The sequence below is a fragment of the Gadus macrocephalus genome, chromosome 8 (genome assembly GCF_031168955.1).
Source record: "Gadus macrocephalus chromosome 8, ASM3116895v1".
Taxonomy (NCBI): domain Eukaryota; kingdom Metazoa; phylum Chordata; class Actinopteri; order Gadiformes; family Gadidae; genus Gadus; species Gadus macrocephalus.
Genome location: NC_082389.1, coordinates 12752201 through 12764163, shown reverse-complemented (window position 1 = coordinate 12764163; position 11963 = coordinate 12752201). Strand labels below are relative to the sequence as shown.

At 46.1% G+C, this 11963-nt stretch overlaps 1 protein-coding gene and 1 long non-coding RNA gene across 3 annotated transcripts; one reads left to right on the top strand and one right to left on the bottom strand.

The window, feature by feature from the left end:
• Positions 1-531: 531 nt before the first annotated feature.
• LOC132463149 (nucleolar protein 9) lies at positions 532-9671 on the top strand. Of its 2 annotated transcripts, none has more exons than XM_060059095.1 (12): positions 532-636; positions 976-1264; positions 1796-2041; positions 2529-2705; positions 3314-3421; positions 3710-3851; positions 4220-4412; positions 4608-4748; positions 4950-5069; positions 6989-7201; positions 8436-8541; positions 9438-9671. In XM_060059095.1, exons 2-12 carry the CDS (start codon positions 1012-1014, stop codon positions 9590-9592), a joined length of 1854 nt encoding a protein of 617 aa, XP_059915078.1. In that variant the 5' UTR covers positions 532-636; positions 976-1011; the 3' UTR covers positions 9593-9671. The 2 variants fall into 2 exon arrangements, with proteins under 2 accessions (XP_059915078.1, XP_059915077.1); XM_060059094.1 differs by having other exon boundaries at positions 565-636; positions 1005-1264.
• On the bottom strand, positions 5192-6693 carry LOC132463159 (uncharacterized). The gene is made up of 2 exons (XR_009526975.1): positions 6227-6693; positions 5192-5982 (listed from the first exon to the last, which is right to left on the bottom strand). It is a non-coding gene; the product is annotated as an uncharacterized LOC132463159 (long non-coding RNA).
• Positions 9672-11963: the final 2292 nt, after the last annotated feature.

Genomic DNA, 11963 nt, shown 5'->3' with positions numbered 1-11963 from the left:
CGTCAACTTGAGTAAGCGAGAACTTAGTAAGCGAGTTTAGGTAAGCGAGTAGTATCCGAATGTCTTCTACTTCCGGAAAGATTTTGAGTAAGCATCGCTAGCTTACTAGACGTACTAAACTGCCCCAGAATGCACTGCGTCTATTCAAAAGAACAGTGGAAGCAATGGCGCTAAACGGGGAGCCGCAGCAGCAGTGCTTTTAATAATTGTTTAACAATTGTTTTAACATATCACCGCAAATCCTTAGGTTGAAGGTGTACTGTGACGTTAAATGTGACGTTTATATATTTATTTATAATGTTTATTAACGGCGCCCGGTCGGTAGGTTATTGACACGTCATTTGATTCACGTCATCTGAGGTGGTTAAGTAAGGACGGTCTTCTGAACGTCGATTACTCAAATGGATTACTCAATCATTATTTAAGGATTCGAGAAGTAAGCCAAATATTTAGTAGGTAGTAAGCAGTAAGCAAGTAGGCGGTTTCGAACACACCCTATGATTATTATTATTAATCTTGTTAAAAAAAGCCATACTTTCGGAGATCGCTTTGATATGACGTATCGTTGCCTACGTCATCACTCTGCGTCGGCAGAACGCTGTGCCTTGATTCCACACGTGAGTTGGGCTTGTTTTGGTGAGTTACGCTGGTTCATTTTCTTCAAATTGTGTTGACCTATTGGATTTCTATTACGAATAGGGGTCACTTTTGGATGTTAAATAAAAGTTCGTCTCCGTATTGTTGCATGTCATACATTGCAGAGGAATTGACCATATTCTAGCTATGTGATCTTGTACTGTATCGTTGCACCACTCTTCTCAACACATGCTGAAAGTAATCTAAAGATCGGTGATTATCAGTAAATTAGTAAATAGTTCATTACAATCAAACGTACACATATCGCTCAGTTTGCAGCGGACCGCTGCCTACTATGTTTTTGACCTGAATGATTCTGTTTTAAACTTAATCACAAAGAGGTTCTCATGACAACGGTTTGGGGAAAGTTTCAAGATGCTGCAGAAAGAGGACAAGAAGCCGTGGGAGAAGGGAGGCAACCGGAGACAACATCCCTCTGAAGATGGAGTTGGAGAAGACGACCAGAAGAAGAGCAGGCTCCAGGGTGCGGCGGAGCAAGGTGGAGCCGGGGAGAAGGAGACGAAGCAGCGCAGTGGAGAGTGGAAGGGCCTAGACGCCCTGAGTGTGGGCTACTTCCGACGGGTTGGAGATAGACTCGGGCAGGCCTTTGAGGACGACGAAGAAAGAGGTGAGATGGTAGCTGAAATTTGTATAAAGTTTGAGCGGAAAGATTGTGGATGAGTACTCTATCTACATATATATTGAGCTTCCCTTGATCAATCATCGGTTGTCAAGTCAATTGTTTTGATCTCTTGATAAATGCGATGTATCGAGACTGATATCAGAGGCGACAAGTCACAAAACAAACAGGATCAATTAATCAGCTAAATTTGAACCTGTCTGGAAACTTGATAATTGCACTTAGTCCAAGTATGTGCAACTTTCTTTCAAAATACGTTTTTTCAGTGAGATGTTCATCAACAAATGAATGATACAATATCCTTATTAACCACAGTAGAGGACATTCAAATGTGACAGCATCAGAATAGCAGTGTAAATCAAACGAGAAAATAACAAATTAAAATCCTTTTAAAACATGCATTTGTTGTAGTCTTTGTAGTAACTTGCATTAAAGCGTTCCTCCCACATTTGTGCCTTAAACTACATCTAATGTGTTTCATATAAAAAATGTCATACCCTCGCTGTATCTCACCCACAGGGATGTTTGTGGAGAATGTGCTGGCAGAGGTGAAGGGCAAGGCTAAGGTGGTGGCCATGGACAAGACGGGGAGTGTCACGCTGCAGCAGCTCATGCCATTGGCCAGCCTGGACCAAGTGGGGGCGGTGCTAGCCGAGCTGTGGACAGGGAAGGAGGAGGAGTCGGCGGCTTACAAGGCGATGTCGTGTGACCGCTGTGCGGGTCATGTGGTGGAGAGTGCGCTCAGACAGATGTGTCGCTGGACAGGTGAGGTCATGTCCCTTCTGTGAGGTCATGTCCCTTCTGTGAGGTCATGCTGGATCTTTGAATTTTTAGACCCTTTTATCCAAAGTGTCTGACAATCAAGTAAGATGTGTCTCCCTCATGAGCAGGTAGGGGTTTGAACCCATAACCCTTTGGCAGGGAGGCAGAGTCCCTAGGCGCTAGAGTTCTGATCGAGGCTGAGATGTTAAAGCAGACCCCTTTCTCTGTAGCGTTTTTTTTTGGAGAAAGCTGCAACTGTCCTAGGTTGGGTACTATTTGAGATGGATAGTTTCTGAGCTACTACTAAGTTGTTAGACTCCCAGAAGTTCTTGGTTTGATTCCCAGTGCCCGCAGTCAACCTGCCTGCATCCTAGAGGAAGTTTCCCATACCTGCTGCTCATTCATTTTTAACAATGTGTAATTGTTTTTTAATTCAACACAAAAAAAATGCATGTCCGGTTGACATCATCTTCCCTCGCCTCCGCTCCAGACTCACCAGAAGAGGTTGAGGCCGGCGCCCTGGAGAGCCAAGTGTTACTGCTCAGCGCTGCGGTCAGGCAGGACCCCGTGGAGTTCATAAAGCACATGTACGGCTCGCACGCCGTCCGCACGCTGCTGCACGTGCTGGCGGGCTGCGTGCCCCCACCCCGCATCGACACGCGCCCAGGTACACAGCGTAGAAGTGGACCGTCCTTCGTAGGACTATGTTTTACCTTGACAGTCGTACGTATGCTTAAACGTATGACTGGCGACCAGAGTCTCTGCGGTCATCGCGTGTACCATCCAGAGCGTTCATATTCCAATCCTTGCGTCATCGGTTCGGGCCCCCACTATAAAGCTGTGGGGTGCCAAGGATCTGACGGGATGGACACCCCTCTAGGTTTATGATGTGGTGCCAGGTGAATTGGCGTTACAAATGTTCAACAGTAACTGACAAATGGGAAATATCCATCAGAATGGAAGGCCGCAACACGGGACCCACTTGGTGTTGTGTATTTTCCTTCTGCCCTGCGGTGCTCTGCCTCATGGGAGGCCGTCCCTCTCCTTTGGCCCACCGGTCTGTCTTCAGAGCCCCGGGACAAGAACGTTTAAAAAAAGGCAATAAAATATTTATAGATACTGTCAGGGAGTTTGTAGTGAGGTGGGAGGAGATGGCGCCAGGGGAGGATTGCAGGGCAAGAGGATTAATAACTCATAACTCATAGCACAGAACAGCCACTTGCCTGGTTCTTTTTTAATACGTTTAGTCTTGTCTGGATTCCTCCCTCACGGCAGGAGCGAAGGGGAAGCCCGGCCCCCCGCAGCTCACGGACTTCGAGGCTCCCGTGTCGTTCTGGTACGAGTTCAAAAGTCTGACGGAGGAGCTGATGACCAACGTCAACGGTGAGTCCTGATTGGCCATGTTCCTTCTAGGGAGACAGAAGGAGAATAATAATTATGACGAAGAAAACATCAGCGGTGTAGTTTGTAGAATCGGTAGATGCCCAAAAATGGAAGATACGTAGCCTGATACATTTTTCATGCTTTTTTTTTTAATGCACATCTTGTAACATAATATCGTCGACCCATGTGGCTGTTCATATATAAATGGGAGGGCTGCTGTTGTCATCATGACCTGATGGGTCTGATTGAGGCTACAGACGTGTCCTGAGTCTGTCTGTCTGTCTGCAGTGAGTGTGGCGGACACGGTGGCCAGTGTGGTGTTCCAGATCATGCTGACCGTGGCCCACAGGAAGCGACCCAAGCTCTGCAGGAAGCTCCTGGCGGGCATCGCAGAGTACCTAGGCACCCGCAGCGCCGCGCCGGGAACCAGGTGAGCCCCGGGCCCATAGGAAGTGGTTCATACGGCTTGTTTTATACTGGTAACGGGTGTCAGAGCATACGATAATCCTCCTAGGGACAGGGTTCTTTTTCATAGATCTGGTTTCTATAATACTTTTTTCATCCAACAGCTTCGACTTAATTAAAATCTATCACTGCACTGGCATACTAATGATTTAAGCTTCTAAAACTTAAACATCATTTTATTTTACGATGGACATAAACCCTCTCCCCCGGGGTTCAAGGAAAGATCTTTTTCTAGGTGACTCATTTGAATCCTGAACTGCCAACAATGACACACAACCAGCCTTGTATGTGATGAACCTTATCTCCTCTTCTCCCCCCCCCCTCCCCCCGCAGCCCGCTGCTGGTGTTCCTGAAGGACCAGGCGTCCAGCCGCCTCCTGGAGGTGGTCTTCAAGCTCTCCTCCAAGGCCCTGCTGCGGCAGCTCTACAGGGACCACCTGCGGGGCCACCTGGTGGACCTGGCCCTCCACAAGATCGCCAACTTCCCCGTCCAGAGGCTGGTGGCGGCCTCGGCCAATCACAAAGTGGTAGGCACGATGACGTCATAGGGTGCCATGCGGCATGACAAGACCAGTGGTTACATTCTTTGCATGGGTGGTCCCAGGTGGGAATCAAACCCCTCACCGTGGCGTTGTTAATGCCTTGCCTGCACTGATTGAGCATAGAGGACGACCATTGTAGGTCATGCCCTTTATCTCCAATCTATTCTTCTTCTTCTACAGTTCTCAAAGGTGTTTGACGAGCTCAACGAGGGCCTAGAGCCCATCTTGGCTACGGGTCACATGGGCGTGATCGTCCAATTGGCCGACAGCTGTGCAGAGAGCGGGCAGAAGCAAGGCGAGCTGATGCAGCACCTCCTCAGTGTAAGCGTGTAGTGCTAAAGTTAAGCATTTGTTTGGATAAAGCTTTTGTCTGCGCATTCTCGGGACGAGGCGACCAAATGACCTCACAACCGCTTTGATTTCTGACCTTAGTTTTGAGGTTAGTTTGCTATTCCACTCAATCAAATTGAATTGAAACTGAATTGAATGGTGTGTGGTTGTGATTCATTTTCCTCCCGACAGGCGTTTCACTGTGAGGAACCCGCCACCAGACAGGCCTGCTGCCTCCCCCTCTTCCTCTCGCTCCTCACCCACGAGGTGTACTACGCCTCTGAGACAGCAGAGGGCGATCTAAAGAAAGAGGTATCACCGCTTAGCTGTCTCTCTCATTCCCCTCAGTCATCAGTGAAATAATTCATCAGCAGTGGCGGCTCTAGAGAAATAATTCTAGGGGGCCCAAGGAGGGGCCAGTGTTTAAACAGAGGGGCACAAAAAAAGGCTTTTAATTCAAAATCATCAAACATTAATTAGTAAAAGAGTTTATAACTTTACCAGTCTGTATCTTTCTGTCAAACTATCTTAAATTGGATGGAGCTTATGCCCTAAATCATCAAAATCATATAAACATTTGTTTTGTACAAGAGTGCAAGAGAATTTTTTTTAAAATACAGTACATGGTATAAATACAGTGTGCCAACAATGTGAAAAAAATCGACAGGCTACAACGAAGTGCACAACAATGTGCCGTTTCCTATTTATTTTATCAGTTTCAGTGAGAAACTGTGTTCCCAATAGGCTGAGCTTACAGGAAGGGTTACAGCAATCTTGCACAGTCTTAATAGCTCAAAGAAAACATCCCTCATTAAAACAAACTACTCAACTGTACTGTATGGCTTTTTTACCACTCTGCATGTTTTGTGTAGCTATAAGTAACAGCACTTCCCCTTGTTTTAATGTACGCCCGGCTTTTTTCAGTTTTAACAGCTCTTTGGTAATCCCTCCATGCTATCATTGCACACTTGTGTTGTTCAGACTTTGCATGAACTGAAAGCCCTGCATCCCTCTTAGTTGCTTCTTTATTCCAGATTCTAAACCCTGGTGTTGAATCAAAACAGTGTCTGGGCATCTAGTGTGCTAAAATGTCTACACGCATAGCAATATGTAGAGTCCATTACGACAGAATACTCAAGCCATGGACGAAGATTATATCAGTTTGGCCTGAAGCTCTGTTTTCTGTCCCCCTGTACTGGTACATCATTCTTGGACTTGCTGATATCTGTAGAAAGATGTACAGTGAACATAGCGCACAACTACAACATGTATTTGCTTCTGCATGTATATCTGCATGTAGTGCAAGATGTAGACCAACTTAGTATATGCTTAAAAAGAGAAAGGTTAGAGCAATATTGGCACAAAATTGAGTTTACACACAGAAAGCACCATTTTAAGGATACACAGTAGGCCTACAATGAAATTATAATTGCACTGCTTTGTAAACAGAAATAACCTGCATCACAAACCTGATTGCAGTACTTGATCCACATGGATCAACTTGCTGTACCTCCGGTTGGTCCTCTCTCTGCCTCTGTATGTTTTCTTCCTCCTCACCCTCTTCTTCATCCTTCTCACTCTGGAATTTCCCTCTCTGTGTCAGGGCCCTCACTTTCATCACATGCCTCCTGGCTCTTCCTGCTCCTCAGCTCTCTCAATACCTTGTTCCACTCCCTTTTTTGTTTACTTGGGCAAAAAGGGATGCTATGTTCTTTCCTCGTTTCATGATAGCTGCTATTAGAAGAAAAGAAATGTAGGGGCATGCATTACATTTCGTTGCATAACCATCCCTCCCTACTTAACACGGGCAGATAGCCTACTACTCTTTACTCAAGTGTATTTGTTATCCCAATGCAACCGCCAAAACGGACGATGACTCATCAGTTCATTCATATCTTTATGCATCAGCCTTTTTAGTTTGCTTGTCGTTGACATTGGAATGGGACGACTTGATAACTTTAAACGTCTTTAATTCAGGCACTATATTTATTTGTCCCCTTAAATTCCTTATTTATTTTTTTGTTTCGATTTTTGCCTACGTTGGGACACCCGCTGTTGCATCTTCAGTTCCCTCGTGGGATGAATAAAGTCAATCCTTATCTTTCTCTCTCTCTCATTCTTTCTAGCTTGCTTTCTTCTTTATACCTATCTCTTTCCTGCTGGTGCCTGCCCTGCCCTCTTGGTTAATGTGTGTGTGTGTGTGTGTGTGTGTGTGTGTGTGTCCTAACTAGGTCCCCCTGTCCTCCATCTGCTACCACGGTTCCCGGCTGGTGCAGGCGCTGGCCCGGTTCCAGGACCGCTCCCTGCTGATGGGCAGCCTTCGGGCCCTGGCCCCCACCGACCTCGCCACCCTCAGCTCCGACCCGGCCGGCAGCCACGTGATGCAGGCACTGATCACCCTGTCCAGCGACAAGGGGCGGGGCAAGATCCTACGCAGGATGGAGGTACGAGACCAGCCACGTCCATCTATGGTCACGTCTTTTTCGCAACACATTCCACCTCGGGTCACATGTCCTTTACCATCAGCCACGCCCATTCGGGGTCACATGTCCTGAACATCAGCCACGCCCACTCAGTGAAACATGTCCTTTATCGCTGGCCACACCCACCTATGGTCACCTGTCCATTAGCACTAGCCACGCCCACTCAGGGTCACCTGTCCATTAGCACTAGCCACGCCCACTCAGGGTCACCTGTCCATTAGCACTAGCCACGCCCACTCAGGGTCACCTGTCCATTAGCACTAGCCACGCCCACTCAGGGTCACCTGTCCATTAGCACTAGCCACGCCCACTCAGGGTCACCTGTCCATTAGCACTAGCCACGCCCACTCGGGGTCACCTGTCCATTAGCACTAGCCACGCCCACTCAGGGTCACCTGTCCATTAGCACTAGCCACGCCCACTCAGGGCTACCTGTCCATTAGCACTAGCCACGCCCACTCAGGGTTACCTGCCCATTAACACTAGCCACCAACACCACCACACAGTTACATTTCATCTCCAGCCACACCTACCTACGTTGTCATGTCCTTCATCATCAAACACGCACACCTACGGTTATATGGACTTCATCAGCGTCTGCCTCCTATGACCTTCCACATATTAAGTTCACGTTTCGCAATGAATGAACTGTATAGCCGTGGCTGGGCAGGACACATTTCCACATATGGGCGTAGCCTTGCATTGTTCAGAAAACTCGAGGGACTCTCAGTGACGTCGCTGCCCAATCCGGTTGGGTCAGGGTTGGATTGGGTAGCAATAGCAAGTAATAGCTTGTGGCTTAATATAACCTGTATATATATATGATCAATTCTGAATGATTGTGATTTCAATAATGTTGACTATAATGTTATAAAATCACATCCTATAACTGATATATTCTCCAAATAAGAAATGCTGTACCTCTTTGTTTACAATCTTACTATCGACCTTCAGAAAACCCCTCCCAGCCTGGCTAGCTATGGCTCTTTCATTCTAAAAGGCCCACCTCTTCACTGGGAGGGGCCACACACTGCGACTTAATCAATTGTGAGAAAAAATAATATGAATGTCCAATGTCTATACTTTGTATCTCCCATTGTTACTACATTTGTGTTTGTATTTGATGCATCTTCTGCACCACAACCCATTCCTGACGGCGATGTGTTAATTTCCCCACCTGGTCCTGCTGATCCAGGGCCAGTTTGTCCAGATCGCCTGCTCCAGGACGGGCAGCCGCCTGCTGGAGGCAGCCTGGAACAGCGCCTCAGTCAGCCAGCGGGAGGGCATCGCCGCCGAGCTAGGTAATGCCCACTCCCCTCCCCTTATTGAACACGCCACGCCCAATTACATTGATCAACAGATATTATAGTTCTAGTGGTACCGTTTCATGTGGAAGGAAAATAAAAAATCCTGTTTGAGTTAGTTCCCACCCACAATAAAAAAAGAAGTTTTATGGCAGACACTTTTTTTTTTTGGGTGGGGCTATATTGCTGTTCAGCCTTCCGCTGTCTCCATTCGCTTCATTCAGATCGGGGGGGTGTAAACGTTTTGTTTACCTCTTGGCTAGAATTGTAATTCTGCGTTTAGTTGCCGCTATATGTATCATGGTCGGTTTCTACACTATTCATTGAATTTTTGGTTCTGAAATTTTGACCCGGAGTATGGTCTGCATTAAGTCACAGATTTGGTGCCATTCTGTGATTTTTATAAAGTGAAGATGTTGTTCAAATGAACATACAGTAATTTCAAACCTCCTCAAGTGATCTAACATTACCGAACCGCAAACTGTAAAAACAGTGTGGGCCTGACTTGATGGCTTCCTTGGGCTGCGCAAGTGAAGAGGAGAGGAAATCAGATTTACATAGAAGTTTCATTTTCTACCATAGTTAGAAGTAGATACATTGCTAGCTATTCTGTCTGACATGAGTGAGAAGTGGTTCATTCGCTAGGTATTAATTAGGCTAGTTATTTTTTACAAACCTAGCTATCGTTTCAGAACTATGATGTAGATATCTACATCATGTATAAATATTCCATTTGGGAGACGATGTTATTCAAAGTATCATAGTGTCTTAGGAGTGCATATATCTCTTAACATTCAAGTTAACACTTTGGTGCGTAAGCGACTCTAAATAGTAGTTAATATTATTATATTCTGAACCTGGTTTGTGCCCTCCCCCTCTCCGTCTCGTCCCAGCTCCGAGCGAGACCCGGCTGCGTTCGGACCAGTTTGCACGTCACGTGTGGTCCAATTTCGCCCTGTCCCACTTTGTGAGCCGTCGTCCCCGCTGGAAGGAGATCCAGACAGGGGAGTCCAAGAAACGCAAACTTTTTAACGATATTATTGCTTAACGTGGTCAATTCATGGGGATCGTGTGTATGGATGTATGGATGTTTATTTTTCCCAATAAATTGGAATTGCATAAATGTATACCTTTCTCTGGTATTATTATTGAATGTGTAGTCATTTAGCCAAGGGACATTTGACTCTCGTGGTCTTTCCAGTGTATTTTGTTAATCGCTTGTATAATCGCTGTTCTGATTGACAGTAGTTCCTGATAATTAAAATGATCAGGAACTTAGTGGTTCAGTAAAACTTAGTGGTTCAGTAAAACTTCAATTCATAAGTCATTCAATTCATGCAACATGAATTGAACAAAGTGGTCCATCTCAAAGTGGTCATTTCAAGTCGGATTTCCTGTAAGCGCAGTGTTGCCCAACCTTGCTCGCCTGAAATGTGTTTGGGGTTACGTCACATTCCTGACTCAAGCTATGAAGGGATATTAGGCTATCATTGTTTAATTTGAATCTTTTGAAGCGTAAATGTCCCTTGTATATAACCAGACGGCCTAATGAGTAATCTCCATGAGCAGAGTGCTACTGAACACGTCCCTGGGGGATGATATTGTAGGCAGATGAGAGGGGGCAAAAGAGGTTAATAACACTGCAGGTTACACCCCTTGCCCCCTGCATCCGTCCGTTGACGGCTCTCATTGACTTTGTGGGGGGGGGATCCCGAAATGCATTGTGGGTCCGTCCGTTCCGTAGGCTCCGTCTCTTGCGTTCAGAAGTTGAGAAAATTGTAACTTTTCAGGCTGCAACAGATCCGCCAGCCAATCATATCGTGGCTCCGTCGGCAAATACCACTGCCCCATCCGTCAGACACGCCTTCCGTCGTCCGTTGACGGACGGATGCAGTGGGCAAGCTGCGTTAGTGGTAAGGGTCTTCGTTTCCCAGATGGAAGGTTCAGGGTTTGATGCCCCAATATCAATCGCCCTAACCTGCTCCTTAATGACCCATCTCTGCATACACTGTCTGACCCCTACCTGCTCCTTAATGACCCGTCTCTGCATACACTGTCTGACCCCTACCTGCTCCTTAATGACCCGTCTCTGCATACACTGTCTGACCCCTACCTGCTCCTTAATGACCCGTCTCTGCATACACTGTCTGACCCCTACCTGCTCCTTAATGACCTGTCTCGGTACAGTCTAACCCCTAACTGCTCCTTATTGACCAGCCTCTGTATTCACTGTCTTATCCGGCCCTACTCATTAATGACCTGTGTCTGTGCTGTCTAACCCTCCCACAGGACCTGTCTTTCTACTCTCTAACCCCTACCTGCTCTTTGATGACGTGTATCTGAATTCACTGTGAATCACTTTGGATAAAAGTGGTTAATTTGTTGAAAATAACAGTGCTTTTAAAGGTGTACAATTTAGAGGAATCTAGTGGAACAGACTTGGCAGAAATGGAATATTATACTCATCAAGTACTTTTCAATTTGTCTATAATCCCATGAAAATAAGAAATTACCTGAGATTGAGGCATTTATATCTGCATAGGGAGCAGGTCCTCTCCCACAGATGCTAGGATGCACCTCCATGTTTCTACGGTAGCCCAGCATGGACAAACGACAGGGCCCCACTCCGCCCTGGTGCCAATGTGCGTGTTGGGCAAGAATCAGTTTCCACCGGATGGATGTTGTGACATCATCTAGGATTCTCTGTAAATTTACTCAGAGGTACGGCCCATTGTTGCCAGCAGATGACCTCAACGCTCATTTCATCATAGCTGTGCTGAAGCTGTTTGAGTGACTTGCGACCTAGATTATTAGAGGATGATCGCAATTGAAGAAAATGATTCAGAATGAGGAAAAACATTCATGGAAAGGATTACCATATTGTGATTCAGAATTTTATTTTGCCCCCTCACTTACTTAAAATATTTCAGCCTTGTGACCAACTGTTAACTAAAAAATGTCCCATATCCGCATCAAATTAAGAGAAGTGGAAGTTCACAGTGAGTTGAAAAGGACACATTTGAATAACTTTCACATTTAACCTTTTTTGTAGACTATTTTCTATAGCACACTTGCCCTTGATTGGCAAACTAACCAAAAAGAGGCCTGTATTTATTAGTCTAGTTGTGCTTTTGCATTAGTCACTACAAGTTAATTATATGGCACAGCGCAAGAAAGGCAGACTTTGCCCTCAAGGTGGGCATGGGGGCCCACTATTGTCGAGTATACCGCTCTAGTGATGAAAGGTAACTGTCGTCCTGACTCCATCTGTTTCCACTGCCTTCCCGTCATGGAAAACGGAGCTGAAACATTGTGATATGTCATTCTCTCACTCCTCTCTCTCTTCCTCTTGTTTTGCATGGGTGTTGCTGCTGCCCCCTACAATCTAGTTTTTTAGTCGTTCCCGGGTGTACACTGAC

Excerpts from the sequence above, each read along its gene's own strand:
- LOC132463149 (XM_060059095.1), top strand. The coding sequence starts at position 1,012 with ATGCTGCAGAAAGAGGACAAGAAGCCGTGGGAGAAGGGAGGCAACCGG. Across the intron at positions 3,852-4,219 it reads AGCGCCGCGCCGGGAACCAG|CCCGCTGCTGGTGTTCCTGA; the intron begins GTGAGCCCCGGG and ends CTCCCCCCGCAG. Across the intron at positions 4,749-4,949 it reads TGATGCAGCACCTCCTCAGT|GCGTTTCACTGTGAGGAACC; the intron begins GTAAGCGTGTAG and ends TCCTCCCGACAG.